The 13,386-nt window shown below is 34.2% G+C and overlaps 2 protein-coding genes across 2 annotated transcripts; one reads left to right on the top strand and one right to left on the bottom strand.

Moving 5' to 3' along the window:
• The first annotated feature begins 3,796 nt into the window (after positions 1-3,796).
• LOC131646004 (endonuclease 2-like) lies at positions 3,797-5,594 on the top strand. The gene is made up of 7 exons (XM_058916182.1): positions 3,797-4,146; positions 4,228-4,335; positions 4,429-4,568; positions 4,821-4,913; positions 5,005-5,072; positions 5,150-5,223; positions 5,304-5,594. Exons 1-7 carry the CDS (start codon positions 3,831-3,833, stop codon positions 5,420-5,422), a joined length of 918 nt encoding a protein of 305 aa, XP_058772165.1. The 5' UTR covers positions 3,797-3,830; the 3' UTR covers positions 5,423-5,594.
• Positions 5,595-6,200: 606 nt separating this feature from the next.
• Positions 6,201-7,299, bottom strand: LOC131646003 (uncharacterized). Its single transcript, XM_058916181.1, has 3 exons — positions 7,176-7,299; positions 6,807-7,071; positions 6,201-6,721 (listed from the first exon to the last, which is right to left on the bottom strand). Exons 1-3 carry the CDS (start codon positions 7,194-7,196, stop codon positions 6,642-6,644), a joined length of 366 nt encoding a protein of 121 aa, XP_058772164.1. The 5' UTR covers positions 7,197-7,299; the 3' UTR covers positions 6,201-6,641.
• Positions 7,300-13,386: the final 6,087 nt, after the last annotated feature.

Below are 13,386 nucleotides of genomic sequence, written 5' to 3'. Positions count from 1 at the left end.
GTGTTTTAACTATGCAACTTCTTGTGACATATTCAGTGTTTTTTTTATACTAACATTCTTCTTTTTCTGCATTTGGTTTAGTGACAACGTTCTCAATTGCACTTTGTGGGAAGGATATGCAATGCAATTCCATGATTTCAATAAAAATATAAAGGACTTCTCAATCCCACTCATTATTGTTTTGCAATTCGCAAAAGTCAAGGAGGAAGGTGTCATTTTATTATTATGCTTCTCATTTTTAACTTACTGTTTTTTATTATTTTATTATACAATAATAATAAATCCTTCACTTTGCCATTTTCCATATAGGAAAGTATCCCTTATGTGTTTCTAACACTTTCAACGTTACAATGTTGCATATCAATGATGAGTTACCTTAGATTAAAGATTTTCTTGAAAGGTTTCATTTTCCACCAATTATGCTCTTTGTTTAAGTACAATTCTCCTATATTATTAATTTATTCGTTGTATTTTTAGCCTACCAAAATTCACTGCAGTAGAATGTTTAAGTCAGGCTTTAAGTTTGCAGTCCCAGATTTTGTCTCAATACTCAAGTTCTTCTCAACACAGTCTTTATGATAAACTAATGTATAAGGCAACTGTACTTCCATTGGCTGATATTGTAAAACTCGGGGAGGTATTAACTTCTTTTTACCTCAGAATTCCTTTTACTGAACCTATATTATTAACACAATGTGATTGTCTATCATTTCATTTTCAGATTACTCAATGTGTTACCGTCGCGACAGTCATGAAACTGAAAGCTGCTCAAGGTGGTTGGTATTACCAAACTTGTCATCAGTGTCCTAAGGTTGCCAAAGGCCATGAACCACCTTATGAATGTGGTCTTGGCCATAAAACTGAAACAGCCATTTACAGGTAACATTATACCAATTCGATGAAATTTTTGTTTTCTTACCTTATACCGAAACAACCATTTAAAGTATGTTTTCCTATTAAATCAAGACATTTTTACAAATTAAATAAGTCAATATGGTTTATCTATCATTCCATTTCTGATGTTATTTTGTTTCCCATATTAACTTCTTTTGCCAACAATACTACTTCAATTTATCTCCATTTGATACATATTCAATGAAATAATAATAAGTAACTCAATATATCCATCCTATATATAACCACTTTTGGTGTTTTATGTATCAGTACCAAAATTTTATTATAGTACAACATTTGGAATCCCATTTAATACATTTACTTCTCCCAACATTTTTATTTAATATTCAAATAAACACTATGCTGTTGTACATACCCGTGAAATACTGAAAATATACAGCCTGTATTTTTTGTTCACCTATCCAAAAGTTGTACTTTTAAGTACAATCTGTTTTACATTTTCCAAAACTCATGAGTGGATCTACATTTCCTTTTCCCAAACCATCTTTTCCAAAGCTCATGAGCGGATCTACATTTCATTTATATTATAGATTATAGATTTTGTACCCTACTACCAATGCAATCTCGCCCCCACTTTCCCATATGATATAACTTTTAAAATGTTAACTTTTCTTTTCAATTTTATTTTCCCCGCCTATAGACCCCCCCACTAACCAACTAACCATGTTTTCAAAATTTTGAATTTCCTCTTCCATTTTTTTGTAAAAACTGCCAACAGTCAACCCTTCTCCTCATTGCTCATTCCTATGGATTCAACACTATGGATTCAACTTTGTATCAGTCCAACATTACAACAAACTTCATCTGAATTTCTTTCTTCACAATAACAGTAAATTATTATTTGGGTTCCATTCTTCAAGATTACCCTTATTTCCATGGATTCCATGGATTCCATTTTCCATCCTTATAAGGTATTTCTTGCAATCTTCCTGCTTTATTGTTTTCAAGTCCAACACTAACACTTTGAACAACATCATTGATCAGTTCTTTTTATTGAAATCATGTTTCTTAGAATATCATATTAACATCTTTTTCCTCTTGTAGTAACAGAGTTGCCATAAATGGAACCTGGACATTTTAACAAGGAACAAACCCTGACTTTTCTGGCTAGGAAGAGAAGAAGACTCACCTTGATGACAAAGAAGAACAACTCTACTCATGCTAACCCCTCTCAACCATGTCTTCAACATGTCACACCCATTCCAAATTTGGGAACTTTGCGAAACACAATACATACACCTACTGCATCAAGCCAACATTAATTTTCTGTTCCACTAAGACAAAATCTTATCAACAACTTCAATTCAACCACTCTTCCTCAGAAACTAATTTTTATTGTACCAACGAACCTTCAGACTACACCCCAAACTACGTTATCCGAAAATTGACATTCTCAATTTTATACAACCTATGGATGTGTTTTCAAAAACACCACAACAATTAAAAAAAGAGTGAAAGTTGTAAAACGTTTATGATTCCAACTTTCAGTTTTTTGAAATAAATATAAAATATACGGTTTTCCTTTTTTTATGGGCCTTCAACAAATTTGGGCCATTATATTTTTCCAATAAGGCCCAATTTTATTTACTTTGAATTTCATATTTTTTCTTTTATTATTTCTTAAAAATATATCAATACTTTTAAACTTATACTTTCTTTTATTGATTCTTACAATTTCATTTTTTTAAATACAATTTAACCTATTTTTCATTTCTCCATTAATATTTTTTTTCTCTATTTTTTAAAACACTTCTTATTAAGGTTTTAATATAATTTTTTTATTGCATATAATATTTCAATTTCTTTTTATATCAACAAAATATATAATAAAATCGAGATTGTGAATCAAATTCAATTTATACATAGTAGAACCCGAGGGTACGCACGAGTTTGTTATTAATTTGCAAACAAAAATGCGTAATTATATTGCCTTTAAAAACTCACGGTACTCCACAAATTTGTTTTGGATCAGATCTACAGAAAATCCGTAATAAATTAGATCTGACATTGTTGTAGAAAGGATTAATAATCGCACATGTTACATGACTTGTATTTTACTACTAGTAGTAGTACAATGAGATAAGGTTTGATCGAGATTATAATTTTTAAAATCCGCCATTCATTATTTTCTGCTTTTTCAGAATGGCTAGTACCGGCCATAGCAATAGCCTAGAAAGTAGTGCACTGGCCAAATACTATTTTTGTGAATGTATGGTCAATTTCAATAAGGGGAAATAATACTATACTATTAGATCTTAGTGTATGTTTGATAACGAGTTTGAAACTTATTTATCACATTCCGATTCATATTTGATGTGAAAATTGTGGAGTCACAACTTCATAAAATATTTTATTTATTTATTTTTTTAAATTATAGTTATGATTCTCCTATCTTGCCTTTTTTATGAAAATATTTTTATAGTTTAAATTTTAAAAGTTTTAATACTTATATTATATTATTATTATATTATTATGTACTTAAAATTAATAATTTTTTAAAAGAAAATAAGTGATGTACTGACAGTGTAAAAAAGTTTTACACTGTCAACCAATCACAACCACGAATCAGGATAAATCATACTCTAATTTTTAAAAAAATTATATAACATGATAAAACGATTTATTTCTATCAGTGCACTATCTTTAACCTCATTTTTTAATTTTTAAAATGATATATAATTTATAAAACATGACAAATTATCATATAGAAATTTTTGTAAAATTTTAGAACAAAATATATAAATTACACGTCATTAAAATAGACATAGCCACATATAACGATAACAAAATATGCTCTTTTTTTTAAAAAAAATTTTATGAGTACAAAGCACATAAATCTCATGTTTAAAGAGGCCCCTTTTAAGAACTATATATCAACCCCTATTATTCCACACATCAGGCGAGTCACTATTTGCATGTTGTTAAACACAATGGGTAGTTACAGAATGCAGCTAATACTTATCATAGCCATATCCACATTTTCATTCATGCTTTTGCTTCCAAACACCCAAGGATGGGGAGAGGAAGGACATTACACTGTTTGTAAAATCGCTCAAACTCGTCTCAGCAACACCGCTGCTGAGGCCGTGAAAGAGTTATTACCAAAATCAGCAGAAAATGACTTGGCCAGTATGTGCTCATGGCCAGACAATGTTAGAAAACAGTTTCCTTGGTCAGCTTCTTTGCATTTTGCTGATACTCCTGATTTCGCTTGCAATTACCAAGACGAAAGTAAGTTACATTCTTCTCTCAATTACTTCTACTTGCAAATTTGACACCGAATTACTCATTTTTGTGATGCAAAATGTTCAGGGGATTGTATGGATGTAAGAACGGGAGCCAAGGGGCGATGCGCAGTGGGGGCAATTACTAATTACACCACCCAGCTTCTTCATTATGGCAGTAACACAAAATATACATGTAAACTATTTTTTGAAACTAATTAGTAATTACATTAAATTTATTTATAAGTTAAAAGTTAGAATTAATGGTTTGAATTTGGTAATATATCAGATAACCTCACAGAGTCTCTTCTATTCCTTTCACATTTTATGGGAGACATTCATCAGCCTCTACATTGTGGCTTTCTCTCAGACAAAGGAGGCAATACAGTTATTGTTGAGTGGTTTGGAATTAAACAAAATCTTCACCATGTAAGTTATCTATAAAATATTATTTAAAATAGGGTTAAATAAGTTTTTGTTCTCTATAAATATTGCAGTTTTATTTTTAGTCCTTATTGAATTTTGGCAACGGTTTTGGTTGGTTTTGGCAACGATATTTTTATAAAAATTGTTGCCTAAAAACACGGAGAGACTAAAAATAAAAACGGAATATTTATAAGGACCAAAAATTTATTTCTACTAAATTATATATGTAATTATTGTATGTATGTATGTATCCAGGTTTGGGACGATTGCATAATTGAGAGTGAAGTTGAAAGATACTATAACTCTGACTTAGGAGAATTCATTGATGCAATTCAAACCAATATCACGGTACTCACGTGAATCATGTTTTTGACCATTTGTATCGATAATTAAGCTTTATAATTGTTGATTTTGTACTATAATACTAATAAATGAACAGAAGGTATGGGGTAATGAAGTAGAAGAATGGGAGAACTGCATCTCTGATGACATTGCTTGCCCAATCACGTGAGTCCTATAGGCCACATACAGTTGTACAATTTTACCCTTTAACTTCCACTAAGGTAGAATTTTGTTAAATTTAGGTATGCATCTGAAAGTATCGAAGATGCTTGCAAATGGGCATACAAAGATGCCGCCGAAGGCACCGTTTTAGAAGGTAAATTAAACAGTAGTTATATTTAATTATTGAGTTAATTTTGCACTATTTTATTTACAATATGAAAATGTATGTCGCAGATGATTATTTCCGGACACGCTTTCCGATAATAAATTTGCGATTAGCTCAAGGAGGAATTCGATTGGCAGCAGTTCTCAACCGTGTTTTTGACAAACAACATTATGCTATGTCTATGTAGTTTTATTATCTAATGAGTAAGTTGTTAACAATGGAAATATGAAATGAAAGGTTTATGTGGAACTAAATAAAAGAGAATGTACCAAATAAAAGTGCATGGCAATATCTGTTGCTTTTTTGTGAATGCACAAATTATCGTACGCCTCATTGTTGTGATTATAAGTCTACGTTTAGTTTTACGTTTGAAATATTTTAGAATTGATTATGGTGTTTAGAATTGATTTTGACGTATTTGGTTGATATCAAACAGAATTGATTATGCTTTTCAAAATTGATTCTACTTGAAGTTAGGATTTGTTATAGATATGCTAATATCTATCTACTGTATGAGTTAGCATACTATGTAAAAGTAGGATACTTGTATAGAATACTCATACTACATAGTTGTATAGCTTGTAGTGTCTATATATATATATATATATATATATATATATATATATATATATATATATATATATATATATATATATATATATATATATATATATATATATATATATATATATATATATATATATATATATATATATATATATATGCCTCAATGTAATGAAAGTAGTGCATACATCCCGAAGTTTAATAATATCAATGATGAGCAAAACAACGGCCTTAGAAAGTAACTTTTGAACAAGAGTGATTTGGGTATTTTCAGAGCTCTGTGACGAAAGTTGAGAGTTAGAGGCTAGCTACCCAGATACATTAACCATACAGTCCTTAGGCATGCTGCATGAATAACTGTATTATTAAACGTTCACCTAACATGATGAGGAATCCAACATACCAATGACACAATATTTGTTATTAGGGAAAATTTACATGTCTATAAGCTCTTTCATCGGAGGAAAATCATTATCGAGGCATAGCATGGTGACATTGTAGGTGTTTGTCAGTGACAGCGGAAACTTCCCTACATTAATACAGTAACATCCAAGTTTGAGTAGGAAAAAATAATTCATTAACTAATAACAAAATAAAGCAGCTAACCCTCTTCCTTGACTTTGGCATACTTAAGCAAAAAACTAATCGGACCAGACGCGTTGACCCGATCCTGATTGAACTTGATGAACTAGTCAAGATACGATTCCCAAAGGGTGCAGTTCATAGTGTTATTGCTAAACAAAAACTACATCATAATAGTTTAAAATATGAAGGGAATGTACATTCAAATCATCTATCATATAAGAGTGATGTTAGAAGTAGATATACAAATCTGTTGTCCCTTAATACCATATTAACTTGTTATTTTTGGCACCCGACTGGGTTTGTGAATATCTAATACTCTCAACCATTCCAATCACATCTGCAAAAAATACATCATCGACATAAGAGTAAAATAACATATGAAATAGAAATTCACAAACAAAACATGAACATATTCTTTTCACCTGGCACATCCTTGTAAAACTTGTCGGTGATTATATCAAAAAAACTTGTAAACACAAGGGATTTCGATGGTATTTCATGTTTGCTATCATGCCTAACAGACTTTCCTCCGGTAAACTTGAGCATAAATTTGTGCGAAGAAGGTTTGAAATCCAACACATTAGGCTGAACCTTAAAGTTGGATAATGTGTAAGTATAGTCCAATGCTAATTTTTCATCGAACAGAGACATATGTGTTATTGGGACAACAAAATGTATATCACCACCCTGTAATGCACAGATGAACAAAAAAGTTAGATGGCAACCAAAAACATAACAATACACAGAAAAACCAGAATGTCATGCACGGATGCACATAACTATTAAATTACCGTTTTGTCTATAAAGATCATCTCAAAATGCTCTTTGTTGTTAGAGATACCGTTCTATCTATGTTGCACTCTGGCAGCCACCTTCTATAGCTCTTTGGTATCATTGTTTTCAATGATTTTCTCCACAGGTCTGACCATGTAATTGTTAGAACAAGATTTGTTCTGATCAATATTCTTAGTTTTGATGATAACAAGGATATGAATTTTGTGTGAGATAATGTGGTACTCTAATACATTGCAATTTCCCTTTCAGGAAATATATAAAGAGTATGCACAAATCAGCGCTCAAAAGCTTTGTCTCAGAAGGTTCAGCATGCAACATCAGAACATGGTCTGGCAAGACATCAGAAGATGGTCAAGGCAGAATCAGAACATGGGTCTATGGAAGCATCAGAAGAACTTGAGATCAGAAGCAGAAGCACTGAAGTTCTCATGGTATCACGCTCAGAAGCACTTCAAGGTCAGAAGACAAGAAGATGTTATGCACCAAGCTGTTTGACTCTGATGATATTCAAACGTTGTATACACAAACATCAAATCAGAAGAAAGTACAGGTGGCAGGCTACGCTGACTGACAAAAGGAACGTTGGAAGCTATTAAAGGCAACGTCAGTAGACACAGCGTGAACAAGGCTCGAGGTAGTTGACAAAAGCGTGAAACATTAAATGCAATGCTGTACGAAATACGCAAAGCATTAAATGCTCCCAACGGTCATCTTCTCAAAGTGCCTATAAATATGAAGTTCTGATGAGAAGCAAGGTTAACGAATCCTGACCGAATCTACTGATAATTAACTTGCTGAAACGCTGTTCAAATCAAAGCTCAGAAACTTCATCTTCATCAAAGCTCGCTACATTGCTGTTGTAATATATTAGTGAGATTAAGCTTAAACGTTAAGAGAAATATCACTGTTGTGATTATAGCTTTTCAGAAGCATTGTAAAACTCTTATTTGATTACATTAATTTGTAAGTAACTAGAGTGATCAAGTGTTGATCAGGATACTCTAGGAAGTCTTAGCTTGTGTCTAAGCAGTTGTAATTAGAGTGATCACGTGGTGGTCAGGATACTCTAAGAAAGTCTTAGCTTGTGTCTAAGCATTTGTTCCTAGAGTGATCAGGTTGTGATCAGGATACTCTAGAAGACTTAGTCGTGGGCTAAGTGGAAAACCATTGTAATCTGTTGCGATTAGTGGATTAAATCCTCAGGTGAGGTAAATCACTCCGTGGGGGTGGACTGGAGTAGTTTAGTTAACAACGAACCAGGATAAAAATAACTGTGCAATTTGTTTTTATCGTTCAAGTTTTTAAGACAACACTTATTCAAACCCCCCCTTTCTAAGTGTTTTTCTATCCTTCAATTGGTATCAGAGCGCCGGTTCTAAGGTGCAAGCACTTAACCGTGTTTAGAAAAGATTCAGGAAGAGAAAAACGCTTCAGTAAAAGATGGCTGGTGAAGTTCAAACAAATCCAACTGCATCTACATCTGGCTCTGCTGAGCAATACAATGGTAACAATGGTTATACTAGACCACCAGTATTTGATGGTGAAAATTTTGAATACTGGAAAGATAAACTGGAAAGTTACTTTCTTGGTCTAGATGCTGATCTATGGGATCTTCTGTTGGATGGTTACAAACATCCTGTTAAAGCTACTGGTGTAAGGCTCACGAGAAACGAAATGACTGAATATCAAAAGAAAGATTTCAAAAATCATCACAAATGCAGGACTGTTTTGCTGAATGCTATCTCTCATGCTGAGTATGAGAAGATATCTAACAGGGAAACGGCCAATGACATATATGAGTCCTTGAAAATGACTCATGAAGGAAATGCTCAAGTCAAGGAGACCAAAGCTCTTGCACTAATCCAGAAGTACGAAGCCTTCAAGATGGAGGATGATGAAGACATTGAGAAGATGTTTTCAAGATTTCAAACTCTAACTGCTGGATTAAGAGTTCTGGACAAAGGCTACACCAAGGCTGATCAAGTAAAGAAGATCATCAGAAGCTTGCCCAGAAGATGGGGCCCAATGGTGACTGCATTCAAGATTGCGAAGAATCTGAATGAAGTTTCTTTGGAAGAGCTGATCAGTGCCCTGAGGAGTCATGAGATTGAACTTGACGCAAATGAACCTCAGAAGAAAGGTAAGTCTGTTGCATTAAAATCTAATTTTAAAAAATGCACTAACGCTTTTCAGGCTGAAGAAGAAGATCCTGAAGAATCAGAATCTGAAGAAGAAGATGAACTGTCCATGATCTCCAGAAGGGTAAACCAACTCTGGAATAGCAAGCAAAGGAAGTTCAAAAGCTTCAGAAGTTCAAAGAGATTTGAACGAGGAGAATCTTCTGGTGACAGAAGATCTGACAAGAAGAAGGCTGTCTGCTATGAGTGCAATGAGCCTGGACATTACAAGAACGAGTGTCCAAAACTTCAGAAGGAGAATCCCAAGAAGAAGTTTCATAAGAAGAAAGGTCTTATGGCAACATGGGATGATTCAGAATCAGAATCAGACTCTGAAGGAGAGCAGGCCAACTTCGCGTTGATGGCTACAGAAGATGATGAATCAGAATCTACATCAGAATCAGATTCTGAAGAGGTATTTTCTGAACTATCTAGAGAAGAGTTAGTTTCCAGTTTAACAGAACTTCTGGAACTCAAGGCTCATCTTAGTATCAAATATAAAAAGCTGAAGAAGCAGTTTGAATTTGAAACTAAGAAGCTGGAAGTGGAAAATTCTGAACTGAAGGAAAAAGTTTTAAATTTATCCAAAGATAGTGGATCTCCTTCTGAAACAGAAAAATCCATTCCTAGCATGAATCATATTCTGAAAGAATATGACTCGAGCTTCAGAAAGTTCTTATCTAGAAGTATTGGCAGAAGTCATCTTGCTTCTATGATATATGGTGTTTCTGGAAACAGAAGGTTTGGTTTTGGCTATGAGGGTGATACCTCACATAAATTTGAACCTATTGATGATCTGAAGATCACATACAAGCCATTGTATGATCAGTTCAAATATGGCCATGCTCATGATATTAGGCTCACTTCACATGCACAGAAGTTTAACACTGTTCACACCAAGAAGCATGTGACACATCCTAAGAAATATCATGCTGAAAAACCTAAAGAATATCATGCTGTTCCTCCTGTTAAATATTTTGCTAAACCCAAGTTCAATCAGAACTTGAGGAGAACTAACAAGAAAGGACCCAAGAAATTGTGGGTACCTAAGGAGAAGATAATTTCTGTTGCAGATATCCTTGGCGGCAAAGAGGACAAAAAGCAAAATGTCATGGTACCTGGACTTTGGGTGCTCGCGACACATGACGGGAAGAAGGTCTACATTCCAAGACCTGGTGCTTAAACCAGGTGGAGAAGTCAAGTTTGGAGGAGATCAGAAGGGCAAAATCATTGGCTCTGGAACCATAAGTCTTGGTAACTCTCCTTCCATAACTAATGTACTTCTTGTTGAAGGATTAACGCATAACTTGTTGTCCATAAGTCAATTAAGTGACAATGGTTATGACATAATCTTTAATCAAAAGTCTTGCAAGGCTGTAAGTCAGAAGGATGGCTCAATCCTATTTACAGGCAAGAGGAAGAACAACATTTATAAGATTGATCTTTCTGATCTTGAGAAGCAGAAGGTGACTTGTCTTATGTCTGTTTCTGAAGAGCAATGGGTCTGGCACAGGAGATTAGGACATGCTAGTTTGAGAAAGATTTCTCAGATTAACAAACTAAATCTGGTCAGAGGACTCCCAAATCTGAAATTCAAATCAGATGCTCTTTGTGAAGCATGTCAGAAGGGCAAGTTCTCCAGACCTGCATTCAAGTCTAAGAATGTTGTTTCTACCTCAAGGCCGTTAGAACTCTTGCACATTGATCTGTTTGGCCCAGTCAAAACAGCATATGTCAGAGGGAAGAAATATGGATTAGTCATCGTTGATGATTATAGCCGCTGGACATGGGTAAAGTTCTTGAAACACAAGGATGAGTCTCATTCAGTGTTCTTTGAATTCTGCACTCAGATCCAATCTAAGAAAGAGTGTAAAATCCTAAAGGTTAGAAGTGATCATGGTGGTGAATTTGAGAACAAATTCTTTGAGGAGTTCTTCAAAGAAAATGGTATTGCCCATGATTTCTCTTGCCCTAGAACTCCACAGCAAAATGGAGTTGTAGAGCGAAAGAATAGGACTCTACAAGAAATGGCCAGAACCATGATCAATGAAACCAATATGGCTAAGCATTTATGGGCAGAAGCAATAAACACTGCGTGTTATATTCAGAATAGAATCTCTATCAGACCTATTCTAAATAAGACTCCTTATGAATTGTGGAAGAACAGAAAGCCCAACATTTCATATTTCCATCCTTTTGGATGTGTATGCTTTATTCTGAATACTAAAGATCATCTTGGTAAGTTTGATTCTAAATCACAAAAGTGTTTCCTTCTTGGATATTCTGAACGCTCTAAAGGCTACAGAGTATACAATACTGAAACATTGATTGTAGAAGAATCAATCAATATCAGGTTTGATGATAAGCTTGGTCTTGAAAAACCAAAGTAGTTTGAGAATTTTGCAGATTGTGATATTGATATATCAGAAGCAGAAGAACCAAGAAGCAAAGCTGCAGAAGCTGGCAGTCTCAGAAGCAATGGATCAGAAGATCAAGTTGCTGCATCTTTAGAGAATCTCAGGATCTCTGAAGAGCCAACAGTCAGAAGATCACCTAGACTTGCCTCAGCTCATTCAGAAGATGTGATCCTTGGGAAGAAAGATGATCCTATCAGAACAAGAGCATTCCTCAAGAACAATGCTGAATGTCAATTAGGTCTGGTTTCTCTGATCGAGCCAACTTCTGTTGATTAAGCTCTAGAAGATACAGACTGGATAATTGCCATGCAAGAAGAGTTAAATCAGTTTACAAGGAATGATGTTTGGGATCTTGTTCCAAGACCTAAAGGATTCAATATTATAGGAACAAAATGGGTTTTCAGAAACAAGCTGAGTGAGAAAGGTGAAGTGATAAGAAACAAAGCCAGACTGGTGGCTCAGGGTTACAGTCAGCAAGAAGGGATTGACTATACAAAAACCTTTGCACCAGTGGCCAGGTTAGAATCTATTCGTCTATTAATTACTTTTGCCACTCAACACAACATCACTCTTTATCAGATGGATGTTAAGAGTGCCTTCTTAAATGGTTACATAGATGAAGAAGTTTATGTCCATCAACCTCCTGGTTTTGAAGACTCCATGTCTCCAAATCATGTTTTTAAATTAAAGAAATCATTATACGGATTGAAACAAGCTCCTAGAGCTTGGTATGAACGTTTGAGTTCTTTCCTTCTGGAAAATGGTTTCACTAGAGGAAAAGTGGACACTACTCTCTTTTGTAAAACATTTAAAAAGGATATTTTAATTTGTCAAATATATGTTGATGATATTATCTTTGGAACATCTAATGCTACACTTGGAAAGGAGTTTGCTGAGTCTATGCAGGCTGAATTTGAAATGAGCATGATGGGAGAACTCAAGTATTTCCTTGGGATTCAAATCAACCAAACTTCTGATGGAACCTATGTTCATCAAAAGAAGTATGTGAAAGAACTTCTGAAGAAGTTTAATCTTTCTGAAAGCAAAGAAGCCAAAACTCCTATGCATCCAACATGTGTCCTAGGTAAGGATGAGGTAAGTAAGAAGGTAGATCAGAAGTTGTACAGAGGTATGATTGGATATCTTCTATACCTAACTGCTTCTAGACCTGACATTCTCTTTAGTGTTAGTTTGTGTGCTAGATTCCAATCAGATCCGAGAGAATCTCATTTAACTGCGGTTAAGAGAATTCTGAGGTATCTGAAAGGTACTACTAATGTTGGTTTAGTTTACAGAAGATCCAAAGATTACAACTTAGTAGGATTCTGTGATGCTGACTATGCTGGAGATAGAATTGAAAGGAAGAGCACTTCTGGAAGTTGTCAATTTCTTGGAAGTCATCTGATCTCATGGTACAGCAAGAAGCAAGCTACAATTGCCCTCTCAACAACAGAAGCAGAATATGTTGCTGCTGCAGGTTGTAGCACACAAATGCTCTGGATGAGAAGTCAGCTAGAAGATTATCAGATATATGAGAGTAACATTCCTATCTTCTGTGATAATACTTCTGCTATATGTTTATCTAAGAATCCTATCTTACATTCAAAAGCTAA

Source organism: Vicia villosa, linkage group LG2 (genome assembly GCF_029867415.1).
Source record: "Vicia villosa cultivar HV-30 ecotype Madison, WI linkage group LG2, Vvil1.0, whole genome shotgun sequence".
Taxonomy (NCBI): domain Eukaryota; kingdom Viridiplantae; phylum Streptophyta; class Magnoliopsida; order Fabales; family Fabaceae; genus Vicia; species Vicia villosa.
This window is presented reverse-complemented; position numbering and strand designations above follow the sequence as displayed.